This window comes from Terrapene carolina, unplaced genomic scaffold (genome assembly GCF_002925995.2).
Source record: "Terrapene carolina triunguis isolate 2854851 unplaced genomic scaffold, T_m_triunguis-2.0 Scaffold706, whole genome shotgun sequence".
Lineage (NCBI taxonomy): Eukaryota > Metazoa > Chordata > Testudines > Emydidae > Terrapene > Terrapene triunguis.
The window spans coordinates 83491-101522 of record NW_020665057.1 but is presented as its reverse complement, the minus strand read 5'-3'; the positions used below and the strand labels follow the sequence as shown (position 1 = coordinate 101522).

At 41.7% G+C, this 18032-nt stretch overlaps 1 protein-coding gene across 1 annotated transcript in view; it reads right to left on the bottom strand.

The window, feature by feature from the left end:
* MTTP (microsomal triglyceride transfer protein) overlaps positions 1-18032 on the bottom strand; it is a 37685-nt gene that overhangs the window by 14948 nt on the left and 4705 nt on the right. Inside the window, exons 2-11 of the mRNA XM_026659857.2 lie at positions 17242-17429; positions 16130-16273; positions 13305-13412; positions 12195-12311; positions 10308-10447; positions 8580-8730; positions 4818-4975; positions 3925-4093; positions 1985-2092; positions 617-829 (exon numbers count right to left, since the gene is read on the bottom strand). Of these exons, the coding sequence (XP_026515642.1) occupies positions 617-829; positions 1985-2092; positions 3925-4093; positions 4818-4975; positions 8580-8730; positions 10308-10447; positions 12195-12311; positions 13305-13412; positions 16130-16273; positions 17242-17429 (1496 nt within the window). The remainder of the gene's footprint in view (positions 1-616; positions 830-1984; positions 2093-3924; positions 4094-4817; positions 4976-8579; positions 8731-10307; positions 10448-12194; positions 12312-13304; positions 13413-16129; positions 16274-17241; positions 17430-18032) is intronic.

The following is an 18032-nucleotide window of genomic DNA, read 5'->3' as shown; positions in this document are numbered from 1 at the left end:
GCATCATGACAACGCAAGGTCAGCAGTGGTTGGTGCAGAACAGCAACAGAAGTACACCGTGCAATGCAATGATGTCAGGACCTCGCTCTGGGGTAATCTTCTGTAGTTCCATTTGCCATAATCTCTCAGTATTCCTCTTGACCAATCCCTTTCCTGGCTGCTGGGAAGGAAGACAGAGGTACCTCTCTCCTCCTTTCCACCCATTTTCCTTTGCTACTTGGGGGGCAAGGAAGGATCCTGTTCACTCTGATTCACATGTTCAGCATTCCCGCTAATGTCTCGTGTGCCACACAGCAAAGTGAGCACATCTGTGAATGGAGTTCAGATCAGAGCCGGGAACTCCACATGCTGTACCATAATTGTTGCATGTGACTCTAGAGCCACAGATTAATTCTAGATACTGTTCTGTGGGAAGAGAGAGATGTGTAGAGATCAAAACTGCCATGAACAGTTTTCTGGCTACACCGTGAAAGGGTATAAAAGACCATTTATTGAAAGAAAAAATATCTAGTGTAAATTGAAATGGGGTGGGACATGAAGAAGGGGCTCCACTTAATTTACATTTGATTTTAAATGTCCTCTCATGTCCTTTTTCCCTTGCAGTAAATCTTCTCACCTCACTGGTGATGAAAGAGATGCCATATCTCTGCAGAGCTGTGGCAGCAAGATTACTGATGGGCCCTTCTCCTGCTTCAGCATATTTTAGTAGCAGCGGAATTGCTTCAGGCAGAAGAGCGTTCTTCATTGCCAGCAGGTACATCTTCACATCATCCTCTTTCTTCGCCCTGTCTAATCCTCCTAGGATCAGCTTCTTAGCTCGCACAACAGCCTGAAAAGAAAATAGACGCCACATTTAAGACGTGATCCTCCAAGGTGCTGAACGCTTCCTGCAAGGTGCTAAGCTTGCTCAACGCCCATGTGAGTAGGAGCTGCCGGACTGGGTCCAGATACCTTTGGCTGGTTTAAAACATAATTGGTCACATTTAGCAAAGGTCTGACTTTTCAACTGCATATTGAAAACTTCCTTAAATCTACAGGCATGCCCTGATGCATGATTCCTAAACATGCCACTCACTCAGCATGCACCTGTTGATTCAAGGAATATACTGACTCCACTGCTGAGGCCAATAATTGTGACAGAAAGAAATGACACAGGAAATGTTCCTTCGTGCCTATTCACACAGCGGTATAGGAACGCATGGCACTTAACAGAAAAATAAAAGGTGTAAATCCTTGGGTGCTGGCGGGATGCTTGAGACTCTTCAGCCGTGCAAAGGAGTCATACATCCAGCAGATCTGACCAGTTGAGGATTCCTTGTCCCTCAGGTTGCTATACTTCTTGTCATGACCCATAGAATGGCATAGAATCTGCCCTGCGCTGAGCACAGATTAGACACAGTCCACCACTTGGACCAGTATTCCTGCTCCAGTGAATCTGTAATCTAAGTTGTTTCCATGTTTTAGGTAGACCCTGACTGCACAAAGTTCTCAGGGGATGCGAAAAACTTCTGTAAAACCAGACAAAAGTACCATGTCTACTAGGGTGACCAGATGTCCCGATTTTATAGGGACAGTCCCAATATTTGAGGCTTTTTCTTATATAGAAGCCTATTACCCCTCCACCCCCGTCCTGATTTTTCACACTTGCTGTCTGGTCACCCTAAGTCTACTGCCAGGCTGGGAACATACAGGCATTTGGGATTAGAGAGAGGTCTGATGTTAGTTACCCTAGTGTAAATCAGGAGTTATTAAGAGTTATCTGCATGCACAACAGATGTAACTGAGATCAGAATCCGGCCCCCAGGGCACAAAATAAAACCTGTTCTAAAGAAAGTCTGTCCATCATGTTAAAGGTAGGTGTCGTTTAAAACATGAGGGCAAATTCTGAGGGATGCTTGCATGAGTCTCCCAATACTTTCAGCAGGGGTTGTGCATGTGCATCCAATGGTAGAATTTGGCCAGTAGAAAAACAGCAAATACTTACTGGCAGTTTGCAGCCTCCCTTGTCACACAGCTTTTTGACGAGTGCACCAACAATGATGGTAACAGTTTCTCTGATTTCACTATTTCCAATCTGGCCCTGGAGTCTGTTCTGGTATTGAAAGGGAGCACTGTTAGCCTTCACATCTAAATAGAACGGTACAAATCCTGCAATGTGCTGAGCGCCCTCCACTCCTGTTTACTTCCCTGGGAGAGGAGGGTGCTCATCACCTTACAGGATCGCACTTGTACTCAGCAGAGTACTGTTCTGCCATTGGGTGTAATAACCAAATGTACAGGGCCCGCTCCAGGCACCAGCCGAGCAAGCTGGTGCTTGGGGCGGCAGCTTGTAGGAGGCGGCATTCTGCCCAATCCTAGGGCGGCACGGCCACTTTTTTTGTTGTTGTTTGTTGTTCTGCTACGGCCGCCCTGTAGGGGGCAGCGGCGTGGAGGACAGGAGCGCCCTGCAGCAAGCCCAGCAGGGCAGCCCGCGTCCTTCCCTCCCAGCCGACCGGAGCGGTGCGGAGCCCTCCCGGCAGGGGGTACGGCGGGAGGGACCACGTGGCAGCGCCCTGCTGAAGCCCTGGCCGCCCCCCTTCTCTCTCCCCCTGCTCCCTCTCCCTCCCCCCGCTAGCCGGGGCACATCTGCAGGGCAGGGAGTCCCCCTGCACCCTGGCTCCGGTCGCGCCGCCTGTTTTTTTTTTTTTTTGCTTGGGGCGGCCAGAAAGCCAGAGCCGGCCCTGCAAATGTAGTTTTTTTTCCTTTTAAGTGTCATTCAGAATATCTGACACAGCAGTTCCTTATGAAGCTGATGTTTAAAGCCTGATGTCAACAGATAATAGAAATACTTAGCTCCTATATATTTCATCTCTGAATTGGTATACTAACAAGAATAATTTGTAAAATGTTGCTTGATCTGGTAGTCTCTAGGACAGGGTGGGCAAACTACAGCCCGCCAGCTGTTTTAATCCGGCCCTTGAGATCCCGGCGGGGAGCAAGGTCTGGGGCTTTCCCCGCTCCAGCCAGGGAGCAGGGTCAGGGGCCACTCCGCGTGACTCCCAGAAGCAACAGCATGTCCCCTCTGCGGCTCCTACGCGTAGGGGCAACCGGGGGCTTCGTTCCACACACTGCCCCCACCCCAAGCACTGCCCCCCGCAGCTCCCATTGGCTGGGAACCATGGCCAATGGGAGCTGTAGGGGCAGCACCTGTGGACGGGGCAGCATGCAGCAGAGCTACCTGGCTGTGCCTCTGCGTAGGAGTTGGAGGGGGGACATGCTGCTGCTTCTGGGAGCCACTTGAGGTAAGCGCTGCCCTGCACCCCTGAGCCACCCCCCAGTACCTCAACCCCTTGCCCCAGCCCTGATCCCCCTCCCACCCGCCGAACCCCTTGGTCCCAGCCTGGAGCACCCTCCTACACCCCAAACCCCTCATCCCCAGAGCCCGCACCCCAGCTGGAGCCCTTACCCCCCCCCACACACACCCCCCTCCCTACCCCAGCCCGGACCCCCCTCCTACACCCTGAACTCCTTGTTTCTGGCCCCACCCCAGAGCCTGCACCCCCAGACAGAGCCCTCACCCCCGTGCGCACCCCAACCCCAATTTTGTGAGCATTCATGGCCCGCCATACAATTTCTATACCCAGATGTGGCCCTTGGGCCAAAAAGTTTGCCCACCCCGTTCTAGGAGAACTGGGGACGTACCTACATATTGTTATGTAATAGGTTTTCTGTGGTGTAAGCAGAAGTGACATTTTACAAAGTAGATATAGGTTCTGCATTGAAATCCTATGCATTGTGGGTACTGTATGAGCCACAACCTGCAGCAGAATATGCACACCTCAAAGTTATGAGGTGCTTGGACAACACCCCTTCCCTCCCCTCTCAGCATGGCTTAGGCTCTTTGAGTAATAAATGAGCTTGTGTTTTTCTGCCATTTTGACTTACAATTAAAGATTTCAGTAGCAACTCATTGGGGTGGGAAGCAAATCCACAGGCATATAGGAACCGCTCCTGCAGGACAGAGCTGCTTCCATTCTTAAAGTCCAGGAACTCCAGCATGGCCTCCAGTGAGGCTGGGGTCTGAGCAGAGGTTACAGCATCCACCAGCTGAGGACTGTAAAGTGAGGAGTGGAAATTAATAAGTTATTGAAGTGTGTTAGGCAATGTATTGAAAAGACACGGCTACTCACAGAAACAAAGAGGTTGAGCTATTGACAGGTTTGATCATGGAAAGTAAATCATAGTTGGAATTTATTACTCTTTTTGGCCGCTACTGCTTTCAGCATTTACATTTTTAGCAAAACCAGTGCTCCTGAAATCTTCTAGGACAAGATAGGTGAAGGACAGCAAGGGGTATCCATCCATACATGTAGATGATATTTTGTTTTATGCCAATACAGAGGAAGAGTCTGATAAAAGGCTTAGAAGTGTTCTTAGTGTTTTAAAGTCCACAGGATTAAATCTGAAAAAGGAAAAGTGTGTCTGTAAAAAGAAAAGAGCTATAACTGCAGATGAAGGAGTTTCCACTCAGCTTGAGTTCCAGCTTTGACTCTGTTGTTTACCAGAGACCAGACTATCTGGGATGCTATACAGTGCTAAAGGCATCTAGGGGCTGAATAATAAACTGCAAGAACATATTATTGCAGAAGCAAGCACTATCATACAGAAACTTCCCCTTCCCTGTAGATAGAAAAGTGTTAACTATTACAGATCCAGCATATCACTAATATGATTACACATGTATGTGGATGAGTTACTCTCTCCCATGCACCCACCCCACATTTTTTGTGTTTTGTAAATCTTTTATTACAGCATTAAAGTTGCTCTTGGTGACTTACAGTACTTCATTTCTTTCACTTCTAAGAATTTGAAGTATCTCCTCTTTCGTAGCTTCCCTGAGGTTCTGAATGAAGGACAAAAAACTTCTTGTTGCTTCAGCTTTGGAAAGGTTTTCAGGTTCCAATTGTTTCCTGATAGCCTGCCAGTGCTCAGAAATCTGCAAAATAATTTAAAAAATTGTGTCAAACCTTGTGCACTGGTTTCAATTCTCAGAAATCAGTCTCATGATAGATATGTTGAGTATAGTTTATACTGGTTGAAATCTCATATACTGGATTTTCCTTAGATAGATATCATTTAATATGCCTCTGCTATGGTACCATGTGTTTCTTAAACCTTTTCCAGGTCCCAGCAATTACATTACTGCAGCGAAACCAAAATTGAGCGTCTCATTGAAGTCTACAGTATCACTTGAGTACTACATAATATCTGAAATGTGATATATTTTGGTCCAAAACATGGTTGCCCAGCCTCTGTAAATATAGTGTTCTCATGATGTGGCTCTAGTTTTCTTGAAACTTCACTATTGAAAGAAATGTGAAATGCCACATTGACATTTTTTTTTAGAAGATGGCACTTTTGTGAGAAGCCTTTGCAGATGCCCCCATACAACTTTTCCATTTCTGTCTTCTACAATTATGTATGGTGAAGAGGGGTAGCAATTTGTGGTTGCTTTATAAAATGGTAGTTAGAGTATTGGAAACAGCATGCTTTTGCATGCTTTCAGTTGTTGAATCATTAATAATATGTTACATGTATATAGCACATGTCATCCCAAAGTATCTTTAAAGTGCTCCACAAACTATACCCATATACCATTGAAATACAACTACCTCTGCTGTGGTGGAGAGCAATCAAGTGGGGGCACAGACTGCTGAACGACAGTTGTGGAAGAGAAAGAGGGTGAAATTTAGGCCACAATAAAGAGTCGGTCAAAAATGATGTACCAGCACTAGAGGAACACAAGAATTGCCATACTAAATCAGACCACTGGTTCGTATAGTCAAGTATCCTGTTGGTCAAGTCAAGGTGGGAAGTACAAGATACTTGAGAGGGAGGGGCAAGAAACCCTGCAGTGGGCAGTTATGGGACAATATGTCCAAAAGAAAAGTTTCTTCCTTCTGTCTGTGGTTAGAGATTAGTTTATGTCCTGAATTGTGAGGATTTATATCCCATCCAATTGTTGTCAACCTCTCTCTTCTTTTTTTTTTTTTTTTAAATCCTTACTATTGTACCCCTGGATGTTCCTGTTAGTGATATAAATGTCCAGTCTCTTTTTTCAATCCAGCTAAACTCTCAGCATCTATTTTATACATTTCCAGACTTCCCATCGCAGTGTTTTAGAAGCCCATGTTCAACGTTAAGAAATCTAAAGATTGAGAGGGTTACTTTCAGACACCCTTTGGTAAGAAATCTGTACAGATATTTTGACCTTTTCTCTATTCTATCACCTGCCTCCACTTCTGTTATCTAGTATTATCTAGGACATTCCTTGGTGAAAACTCATCTGTTCTTTGCAGCAGTGTTGATTGCAGTTCTCCGAAGTGGGAAATCACATCAATACCAGTTCAATCTTTGCTAAAATATTCTACCTTCATAGAGTCTGTATTAAGCTATAGCACTTGAACCTGCCTGCAAACAGAAATATCACTTCAGTGGTACAGAGTGTAATTTCCATGAACTGTAACAGACAGTAATTAGGCAACAATGACAGAGGCACTGGGTATTTCCTGGGGATTAATGACCATCTGGGAGGAATTGATGGCCTGGGGCACAGATGGGGGCTGTTAATCTCAGCTGGTCACTGATGCCCAGCATCAAGGTCAATATCGCTATTGTAATCTGAAAATGAATAAATATACAGCGTAGAGAAATGAATTTTTGTGGTGAGTGATGCCCTTCGGTTGGTGTGCTCTAGACAATCAATGTCTTTTGCATTACTTTAGATTATTCTAAATCATCTGTTAACATTCATTCAGCTATAATGATTCTTTCACATTTTCCGGTAGCTGACCAATTTGAGGAGGCTAGACCCCAGGAAGAAGCTTGGGGTCTCGAATTCATCTCGTCATTAATTGCCAGGAAATGCTTCACCCGTTGCGGTTAGAAATCATGTAAAACGGATAAAGAAAAATTATAATGCAGTTACTATTTTTATATGTTGACAAGTTAATAGTTAAACTACATGAGAAGCAGCTTCAAATTTCAGCTGTGAAGCTGATTTACTCTTTAGCCTGGGGAAAGTTCCTTAAGCCAAAATTTTCAAATGTGCATGACTAAAGTAGCCATCTTAATAGGTGGCTTGATTCCCAGAAATGTTGAGCACCCATTTAAGTAAGAACAATGATTGCTCAGCACTTCTGAAAATCAAGTGACTTATGTGGGGTGCCTAAGTATGAATTTACATGCCTAACTTTAAGCTTCCAAGTTTAAAAATGTTGGCCTTCCTTTCTCTGTATCTAGGTTTCCTACTTGTAAAATGGGGATAACGGTTACTTTTACTAATCCTAACCACACCTAAGTGAACTAGGTAATGTTTGTGAAGGCCTTTGACAATGTAAAGGTGTGTGGCATACTATATCAGTGTGGCATTAATATATATTATGATATGGAAGTACTAAATATTATGATGTTGCTGTTCTGGATATAGTGGTCTATTTATAGACCCAGTCTTTGTATAGCAGTTACAGTAAAATACGGTAGGAAAGTAGGACTCCATTGTCACCGTTCCACTAGGTTTACAGTGAGAATGCCATGCCTCATTCCTCATGCAGTGCTCTGTAAATATACCCTATGATTTTTAATTTGGCCTGGAAATTCTCTCTACAACTATTATGACAAATTCAGTTCCAAATGATTTGACCTCAGCTCTCACAATAAGAAGTGAGAAATTGTTCAGTGTAAACATTCATAAGCACAACTCCATGCTGTTTGCCTCCCATTGATGTACCCTCCCCTTCGGAACTTCTTTACTACTCATGCAATATCCCTTCTGTTCAGCTATACAAACTCTAGGAAAAAAACACAACATTACAGCATGATTGTACTGCCAAATAATTTACACGGTCTCCAAACCAGCAAGGTATTTTAAGTGCATGAATAGACCTACTAAAGGCTTCAAATTATGCACATACTTCAGTATCTTGCTGAATTGGAGCCGTACCTTCCACATCAAAAAGTTTTTAGAATCATAACTTCTAAATTCTAGGGTATCTGTTCACTGAAAGAAACCCATTCAATTATCGTAATCAGTTAAAATATTTGTTGACAATATCACTACTTTTTTTTTTAAGTAGCTTTTACCTTAGATTTTGCTAGTGTGTAAGTCAAATATCAAAAATCAAGATTGTTTTGCTAGAGGGAGTGGGAAGAAAGGTTAGACTTTCAAAATATATATATATAAAGGCCCATTTTATTTGAAAGTGATTATAATTAATACATTTATGACTTTATTTGTAAATTCTCAGAAACTCCATTCTCTGTTCTTAAGAATATGTGCTGTAAGTTTAGAGGGAGATACATGATATTATTCATAGAAAACAAAAGGGTTTAATTCCACTAAGTGCAAAACTCAATTCAGCCTTGGTTGTTGACTCATTACAGCACTACCATAATGTTCAGACGTTTTGGGGAATTCCTGTGGCATTTATAATGATATATTACACGTCTTTCTTTGGCATATTTGTTGGATAGAAATTTCTTTTTCAAACCTGTTCTGCTCACCTCCTTGAATTTAAGTCTCTAACAGTGTGGTTACTTACTGAGGGACAGTTTTTGCATTCAGTCTTCACTGGCTCTGCCACTAGTGGAACTGCTATATAATTAGAGTCCAAAGTATTGATAACGCTGGCAACCTGCTTCCCAGCAATCACTCTAGGGCCAGCTTCCATTGACTTCAGTTCCAGTTTCTGCCTGCACAGCCATACATTGAAAAAAACACTGTTAAGTTCGAATGTGTTTTGAAGAAGTAAATGAATTATGTGGAGAAAGAAATATATTATCCCATTGATGTGAATCATAGAATCAATGAATTTCTCATTTGAGAAGTTATAGGAAAACACTGTAAATCTTTTTTTCCATTTTAAGCTATCAGGAGGATTTAATACTAGCGGAGTTGTTGCTGGAGGGAAATGGAGGAAATCAATCTGTCTAATTAATAAGGTACCCAAGAATTAGGCTATCTAGGATTCAACTCCATAACATATGGGAAACAGCCTTCCAGAACTTGTAGGTGTAAATATACCTTACTGCCAGATAATTTAAAGCGGGTTCTTTAGTCTGAAATATTTCATGTGCTTCTGTATAAGAAACTTCTGACTACTGAAATGGCAAATGCCCTGCTTTCTTGAAACGTTATGCTTATACCATAATGTTAGGGGCTTGTCTACATGGAGACTTAGTGCACTGCAAGCTGGGGTGTAAATCCACAGCACACGAGCTTGTTGTGCACTAACTGTCCATGTGGACCCTGCCACCCAAACAGCAGTATGTCAGTGCTCACTGTGGATCTTTCAGTGTGCAGCAGCAGGGGCCACATGGTGACTTTGTGTGCCACAGGCTAGTGAGCTGTACATTTGCACCCTGGTTTGCTGCACACTAAGTCTTAGTAGACAAACCCTAAGAATGTTCCTGCACCAATTCCCTGGATAGGAATGCCTCCAAACTTTGGTGGGGATTTTGGAGTCTGGACTCAGACATTGTTCCAAATTTTGCAGTTGATCCTGATCTATATAACAGGCCATGATCCAAACACCTCTGAGCTTTCAGATGCTGGAAGTCTAGATGTGGAGCTGCATCTTGCAGCTTGGGTCAATCTCTGTTTAAAATTCTACTAAAGAAATGAGAGGATGCAGAAATGGAATGACTACAGAACTAGAATGTTGTTATGGCTTAATACCTCCATTAAGAAAGTGATCAAAAACTGGAAAAAAGACTCATTAACCGAAAAATCAGCACTCTTTTAAAAAAAAATTTCATGGACATTCTGAATTTTTCAAAATGGTCTGACCAGCTCCAACTATTATTATTTCATTATTTACTTGCAGCATGATAGTACATTTGCGCCCCATTGAACTAGGTACTCCACAAAACATATAGGTTAGACAGAAATCCTTTCTGAAGAGTTTATGGTCTTAGGCCATGATCATGCAGACATTTTACTCTCACAAGCAGTCTCATTGCAGTCAATGGCACTGCTTGCATGAATAAAATACATGTGTTTGCAGACATGAGCCCTAATTTAAGACAAGACACCACAAGTGTGTATAACAAACAATAGGAAATAGTGAGGGAGGGAGGGAGAATGATGACAGAAGTGACTGCAAAGTATAGTTACATACACTAAATATATACACTAGTCAGTGGTTTTCTATTTTTAATTATAAGGTTAAGTAAACATCTAAAATACATATAATTAATTATTCCTACCCAGCCATTATTAGTTGGATTTAACAGTTAAACATTAAAAAAAATCAAATTAGCCACCTTACTTGGAAACTATTTTGGCATTTGTTGTTTGCTGGAAATTCAAAGATAAAACATGATTCTCTTCTGCTCTCACGGATTTAATAAAGCTGTCTTCTAGGACATAAATTGTAGCAGATGTGACTTTTGTACTGACATCTAAAAGCTGAAAAATAATAACAAACAAGACAATAGGGCCAGATCCTACAGTCCAAACCCAAGGCAAATCTCTAACTGAACTAAGGCCCTGTTGAGGAATGTGGGACTGGGCCTATCCCCCAGTATAGGAAAGGGATCTAAGCCCAGGATTGGGAGCCAAGATCTCCAGAGTTCTCATTTCATTTCTGACATGATCACCTTATCTGTGACCATGAGCCAATCACTTGCCCATTATGTGTCTCAAATTTTTCATTGGCAAATTGCAATAATGCTTCCCTACCTCACAGAGGGTGGTGGGGAGAGAAAAAGGGGGCTAGGGAATTGAATATTGCTGAAAAGACACCCAATAATTCGTAGATCAAGGTTTTTTCTTTTTTTTCTTTCTATTTTTTTTTTAAAGGCAACCATCAGAAAAGAAGATTCTCAAGAAAATCAGTGAGACAACTCCTAAGAGTCAGATTTCCTCATGTGAGTTGGTGTTGCAGGATCTGGCCCAACATTGTAGGCCTCCCATATCTAGAACATATTGTGGAAAGCAAACTAGCTATCTACTCTAATGACCTGTTCATAAACAACTTAAATTCTTTGGGGTAAGCTTGAAATACTAGCCACTCAATGCTTAGATTCGGCCGGACTGCCCTCGGTGCAGGAGCCAAGAAGGACCAGGGGAAAGATGTCTGTATACCACCTTTGTGCTTTATGGATCTCTACAGCGGACAAGGACTAGTTTGGCCTCTTGGGTTAGCTCGAGTATCCTTAGCATGGTTCTAATTTGCACTTGTTAGTAACAACCTAAAAGGGGCATTTATTCTAGGCATGGATCGCTAGGGCACAGCCGCTTTGTGGCCACATCCATTATACACCATACCTCCTTTGTCATGCCAGGGGAACCAGCTGTGCGGTTAGACCAAATTTACTACCTCCCTATACCACCAAAGTGCCATACCAGGGGTCGGGATCTGGTCTTACATCTGCAGTATGTACTAAACACATATAATAGCTGGGGAAGGGTTTACAGTTATTACTAGCACTGCAAACATATATAGAAGCTTTACCCACACAGAAAGAAACACATATTAATTAAAACCACAAAGAAGACAGGACATCCTGGAAGTCTCCATAGATAGTGCTGGATCAGATCACCAGCAGGTATACATGTTATAATTCCATTGACTTCAGTTGAACTGTGGCATTTTACGCTGGTTGAGGATCTACCCCCATGTTTTCATTTGCTGGTAATGCACATAGTATTTGGGGATAAAGCATATACTAGGAAGTGTCCTACATGAAACATGCAGCTGTAGCATGCGCTCTACAATGCAAGGAAGGGAATAATGAGAGCAAGTAAAGAGAGTATAAGCAGAATGTATTTTAAGGTAAAACAAATAATGTACATTAAAATATCAGCGGGGTAGCCGTGTTAGTCTGGATCTGTACAAAGCAACAAAGAGTCCTATGGCACCTTAAAGACTAACAGATGTATTGGAGCATAAGCTTTTGTGGGTGAATGCCCACTTCGTCCTGTATTCACCCATGAAAGCTTATGCTCCAATACATCTGTTAGTCTTTAAGGTGCCACAGGACTCTTTGTTGCTTTGTACATTAAAATGACTTCCATTGGTCACATATATCTACCACTGTGTATGGGCAAACATCAAATAAACTATCACTCAGAACTGGCTATTTTAATTTTAGACATTTATCTGACATGCTGATTCTTGTATTTATTTTTTCAAACATGAACCACATTGTACCTCATTATGGCTAGTAAATCCTGTCTTTTTGATTTCACAGGTGCCCAGGGCTTTAATTTTAGTCACTTGACTTTCTCGAGCACGGTAAGTAACATTGCATTTCCCAGAGACATCCACCTTGAAAAAGGAAAAAGAAAAATTATTTTCAGTGTCACCCATTTCTCATTTGTTGTCATGTTTTTGATGTTTGTTTTTCCCCTCTCATACACATACACGGTCTATGCTGAATGGCAGGCTTGTAGTGTTTGCAGCTGGGTAGGCACCTACAGGAGTCTTAACAACATGTCCAGGGGCAATTACTTGAATCAATCTGTTGTGCTATAGGGTGCACTCCAAAGATTAACTGTTTTCTTAACTCTTGGGTACTTGTGTGAGAGGTGGTGTACTGTCTGAGGTTGATTTTAATTTTGGGTTCATTATTTTCTAGTTTGGAAGGGTGGGTAAGAGAGGCTGTTGGTTTTATTTTTGTTTGTAAGATTGTTTTTAACTTATGCAAAAAGTACTTTCTCTTGGATGGGCAGAGATGATTTTTTATTAGCGGCATGTGAAGCAAAGTAAACATTAATTAAACAAATGTTAAATTATAAACAGTTGACGATGGCACTGCATTTGCCTGTGCTGGAGTGAATTTTGGCAAGACTCTGGCCTTGTCCATGTTCAAAGTTTCATGAGCTTAGCTCAATGTATTATTTTAAACCGATGTACTTAAACCATTGCAAATCCTGCATGGACACTCTTAATTCTATTTAAACCTCATTTAGGTTGATTTAGTTTAAATTGATTCTTTAGTGAACTAAACTAAATTGAAACAAGGGACTTTTAAATCAAATTAAGTGTGTCCAGACAGGGGTAGCTCCGGTTTCACTAAATTAGTTTTTAAACCTTATAAAGTTAAACGTCTGCAACTTTGAATATAGCCAAACACAGTGTACCAAAGTCTCCCCCGATGAACTTTTCAATCACAAGTTCAAGTTTAAACAAAAGGCCAAATTCTGTCCTGGCCTTTAAATACTTGTGAAGTCAATGGGAGCCACGTATGTGCATTCAGGACTCTATCAAATTGGACTCTATCAATCTGATTATCTCTATATTGCTGATGCAGTACAGTACCTCCCTGGCAGCACCAGAGTGCAGCTGTATCTGAAATAGACTAGCCAGACCTCTCTTGAGATTTTGAATAACTGCAGGTTCATTTTTGTAGGAGTAGAAGTTTTTAACCTGTGGAAACAAAAACAAACAGTAAATCTGTACATCTGATTAAATCAGAGAAACACCACGTGATCCCCTGCAAACTTCTTTCCAGTTTCCAGAGTTCAGCTCAGGAAATTGAGCTTATTGGACCTTATCCTGTAGTTCTTTCTTAAGCAAAACCCCACTGACTGCAGGATCCAACCCATAACTGAAAGGGTGATGATGTTTCAAGCCTCTGGCAAAAACTAAATAAGGCCTCACCTGAGAGGACTTCCTGTGTGCTAATGAAAGAGAATTTAGAAAGGAAATGGAAAACTAAATATAAGATCACAAGTGGTTCACTCTTACATGCAGGTTGAAATGGGTCCCCTACAGCATTATTCTCTCAAAGATGTGGCCAAAACCATCACATCCCATAGTAATCCCTCCCTTCACACCCCATTCCCTCCCCACATACATCTAGTACCCATTGCACTTTAACCACAAGTTTACAATAAGTCAGAATGAATCATAACTAAATCAGAGTTGGAGAGACTTAAATGACGTGTCAAGCATGCGCCAACCTTTGAACCACAAGGGAAGACTGTCCTGTCTGAGCTTTTTCTCTAGTAACAAAAGACTTTGCACCTTCAATCTGCATTTAAGGAGCTTTTATACTGCCCTTCTTCCTAGAAACTGTAAATGTAATCAATATGTTATCTGTGTTAGGGTTGCAGCATTAGAGGGAACCGGCATGGAAGAGGAGATCTTGTCATTGTGACAGGGGTAGAGTAACATACTAGTTGGCAAGAAAAATTGTTTCTAGAAAGAGCTATATGGAAAACTACATCTCAACCTCTAGTACGAGAGCTGCATCTGCCAACATATTTGCAGTGTATTGGAAGCAGATGTATTCAAGTTGTGTTACTCTGATACTTTAATCCTGGTTTAGAGATGCGTACAGTGGAGAGTCAGTGCCATTCTGTTCCTTTTTATGTTTTGTAAAACTGATGACAAGGCTAAGTTTGAAACTTACTGAGCAGGCCTGGTGGCATCTGCAATGGGGCAGGCCAAACTGACAGTCAGTGTATGTGCTCAGAACCTGTTTACAGCAGTAGGTGAAGATCTTTGGGAGTTAGATTGTCACAACCCTTAATCAACTTTGCAGAGGGCTGAAAAGGAGTGACCCCTCCGCTCCACCTCCTCCTAACCCCACACACTTCCCTGCTCAGCACAATGCAGGTTTGTCACTGGCTGCAGTTGGGAGAGCAGGGGCTGCTCCCCTGATACACTCTGTTGTGAGCCAGTGGGTGGGAAGGGAATGGAGAGGAAGTGGGAGTAATCTTGGCTCTACCCTCCCCATCCATTGGCCAGAGTAGCTGGCTGGACACAGTGAGGAAACTATGCTGCTCCATGAAAGAGGGACCAGGTGAAGTAACTTATTCCTTCCCCCGAGTAAATGGGAGCTCTCTCTGAGTCACCACGGGTTCTCTGAGCTGTGCCTGTGGCATCGTAGCTATGTGATGCCCTTTACTCGGGACAGGTTGTAAAATGACAATCCAGCCCCTTGCCAGTGGGAGAGGAAATAGTTTTTTTTTTTTTCTGATTCTTGATGAAAATCTCACAGTACAGACACAACACAGAAGATTTCAGATTTTCAATCTCAGGATATTTTATCTAAATATTTTGTAACCAGTGGAGGCTCTACATGATGATCTGACGTGAGTGCTGTGTTGGATGGTGGTCTCAGATAAAATTTTCATAAACACGTGACTTACAGCCTACGCCACGTTTTCAAAAGTGAATTAGGCAGTCAGGAGCCTACATCTCATTGAAATAATTGAAGATTCAGGGTTTTGGATATCCTGCCTAATTAACTTATCTGACTACAATAATTTGCACTAACACTGCTGTAGACAGTAAGACAGATATACTCAAGTACTCACCTGAGTGATTAACATTGCTTCAGACTAGACTCAGTATTGTCTACCTTCATGGTAAATAATATCTCCTCTTCTCCCTCTACCTCTTGGGTGAAATCCTGTCCCCAGTGAAATCAGTGACAAAACTCCCATTGATTTCAATAGAACAAGGATTTTATCCCTTATCATTGGGTGATATCATTCAGTTTTGCAGCTTCAGTTATTGCCTGTATACCAATAACTCCCCAGTCTACCTCCTCCTCTCTGTTCCTCTGGGATGCTGTGGCCTGCTGTCTCTGCTGTGCTATTCCCAGCAAGTCTATGGGCTGGAGGGGGTGCAGCCATGGCTTTGCTTTTTCCTGGTCCTCTTTGCATAACTGCGTGCCCCCAGATGTGCACAGAGAAAGCAGGGACTAGTTTTGGCTGGCTCCTATGCAAGGTATTAAGAGCTGGTGTAAAGAGCTGCACAGAAGAAGCTATCTGCAATGCAAAAAAAGCCAGTTTTATTGATCCTACCTAGGAACTATGCTACCTATTCTTGAATGACATCTCCTGGCACCTTCCCCTGAACAATTTACATATATACAAACATAGAGCACTCTCATAACACAAGAATCCAAGAGCTGGTGAGGTTCCTTATGTCTTCCCCACAATGCATCCAAATAAGGGCAAGTCACAATCTAGCCCAAAATGAATATATTTGATGTACAAAAATAAGACAGGGTGGTGTATTAGTAACTCTAAAGAGACGACAAATTACTGAATCTTTTCACGCCAACAAGAAATTACTTGTTCAGGGCTTCCCCAAGGAATATGCGTGAACTTTAAAAGGCAGGGACTTACCTTTCCACGGGTCCATTGGAGAACTACAGGCCTTTGTAAAGCTGACAGATATTCTTTTCCAATTATATTTTCTGAGTGTTTCCCTTTAAAGATGTTTTTTGCTGCTGGACGTTCATTCACATTTTCAATCTTAACATCTTTTATCTAAAAAATTAAAGGAAAAAAAAAACCAACACAGGGAGCAATCATGCATTGGCAGGAGGAAGGCACCTACCTGAAATGGCTAGTGATTTTTCAAAAGTACCTAGCAAATCTCATTGTTCTCAACAAGAGCTGCTGGACGCTGAGCCTGTCTGACAATCTGGCCAACTCATGTTGGTGCCTAAATGGAAGCTGTTGGATGCAGAGCTGTTATGTTAATCTGGCCTATAATGTTTTGGTACCATATAGTGATTTTATATTCTGTAGGCAGCTACTGAACTTACAAAACTAATTTTAGTTGGCGAGACTCAGATAGGATGGCATGGTGATATGCTCATCTTCTAAAAAAGAATTGTACTCCAACAGGAAACATTTCTTCAAGATCTATCTGCCTATATTGTCAGTGAAACAGAACCTACTAGAATATCTGTGAGTCCTAATAATGTTTACAACACGGTCATACATAATGACTTTCGATAAGGCAGTTAGATCTTTTTTTGTATAGACAGATCTTGGAAAACTTTATTTTTAGTTTGTATGGAGATTGGTTTAGAATCTGAGCATCACTCCGGCAAAGTATAACCACTCCAGTAAACAAAACATTACGTGGTGCCAAAATATTACATATGTTACATAGACATAATGGAGGACTTGTCATAGAGTCAAAACTTAGGATGGAAAGAACCTATTAGATGATCTTGTCCTCACGTGGATGTCTCCTATAGCAACAGGAGGTGCTCAGAACCTTGCAGTGCCTGGCCTTTGCCTCAGATATCTTGTTTCAATAGGTAACAGATTTCTGGCTTGTAGATGTGTAACGATCTCTTTGTTTGAGTAATTCATCCTAATTTTGATAAACACTCTAATTTATTGTACATGTTACAAAGCAGCACAAAATGGGAATAGACTACTGAAAAAGGTGGGGTCTTTAAGTAATTTGTCTGCTTTTATATGTTTTTGAAAACTCCTACCATAATTTTGATCAACTGGTCATCATCATTGTTGGGGTTTCTCCATACTAGGTTGACATCCACACCGGATGAAATCCGGTAGCCCGCGCTATCCTCTGGTAATCCTTTAACCCTATCGATAAGCACTTCTGTTGAATAGGTGAATTTGTATAGCTTGTCATTATTTATTCTTGGTCCTGTAGTGTGCCCTGTGTGGAAAAAGTGAGGCAAAAAATGCACATGGCATCATTTTAGCAATCACCACAGACCCAAATTGTCTGTCATTTTCTCTCTCAAACGTGTAGAATCAGCTTTAGAAGAACTAAAGACCTTTTCTCTAACAAAGGATTCAATGTCTGATCCTGCAACCTTTACTGATTTACATTGACTTTAATGGGACTGCTTTTGAGAGTTAGGCAATTAGAACAGAATATCCATAAAAACCTTTGTAACTTTACACAGAGATGATAGAAGATTTGGCTTAAGTTCCAATTCTTCCATTTGGATAGATTTTTAAAAAAATGAATTCAGAGTGAGCTCAGAATATAAAGAATTTCTTATCACTAGAAAGCAATCTGTTTGGCAACCTGAGAAGTGCTGAGTGCCTTGATCTCCCATGGGAGTTAATGGAAGTTGAAGGCACTCAGCCTATATTAGGAATCACTCCTCATCTTTCAGGACCTTGCCTGTAGTCACTGTATTGAGACTCCATCCAAGGGATGACACAAATGAAAGTAATGAAGATCAGTAGAAAACAGTGGGGTTGTTTTTTTCACTCAGCGCAGTAAACCCATTTTCTTCAAATAAAATAC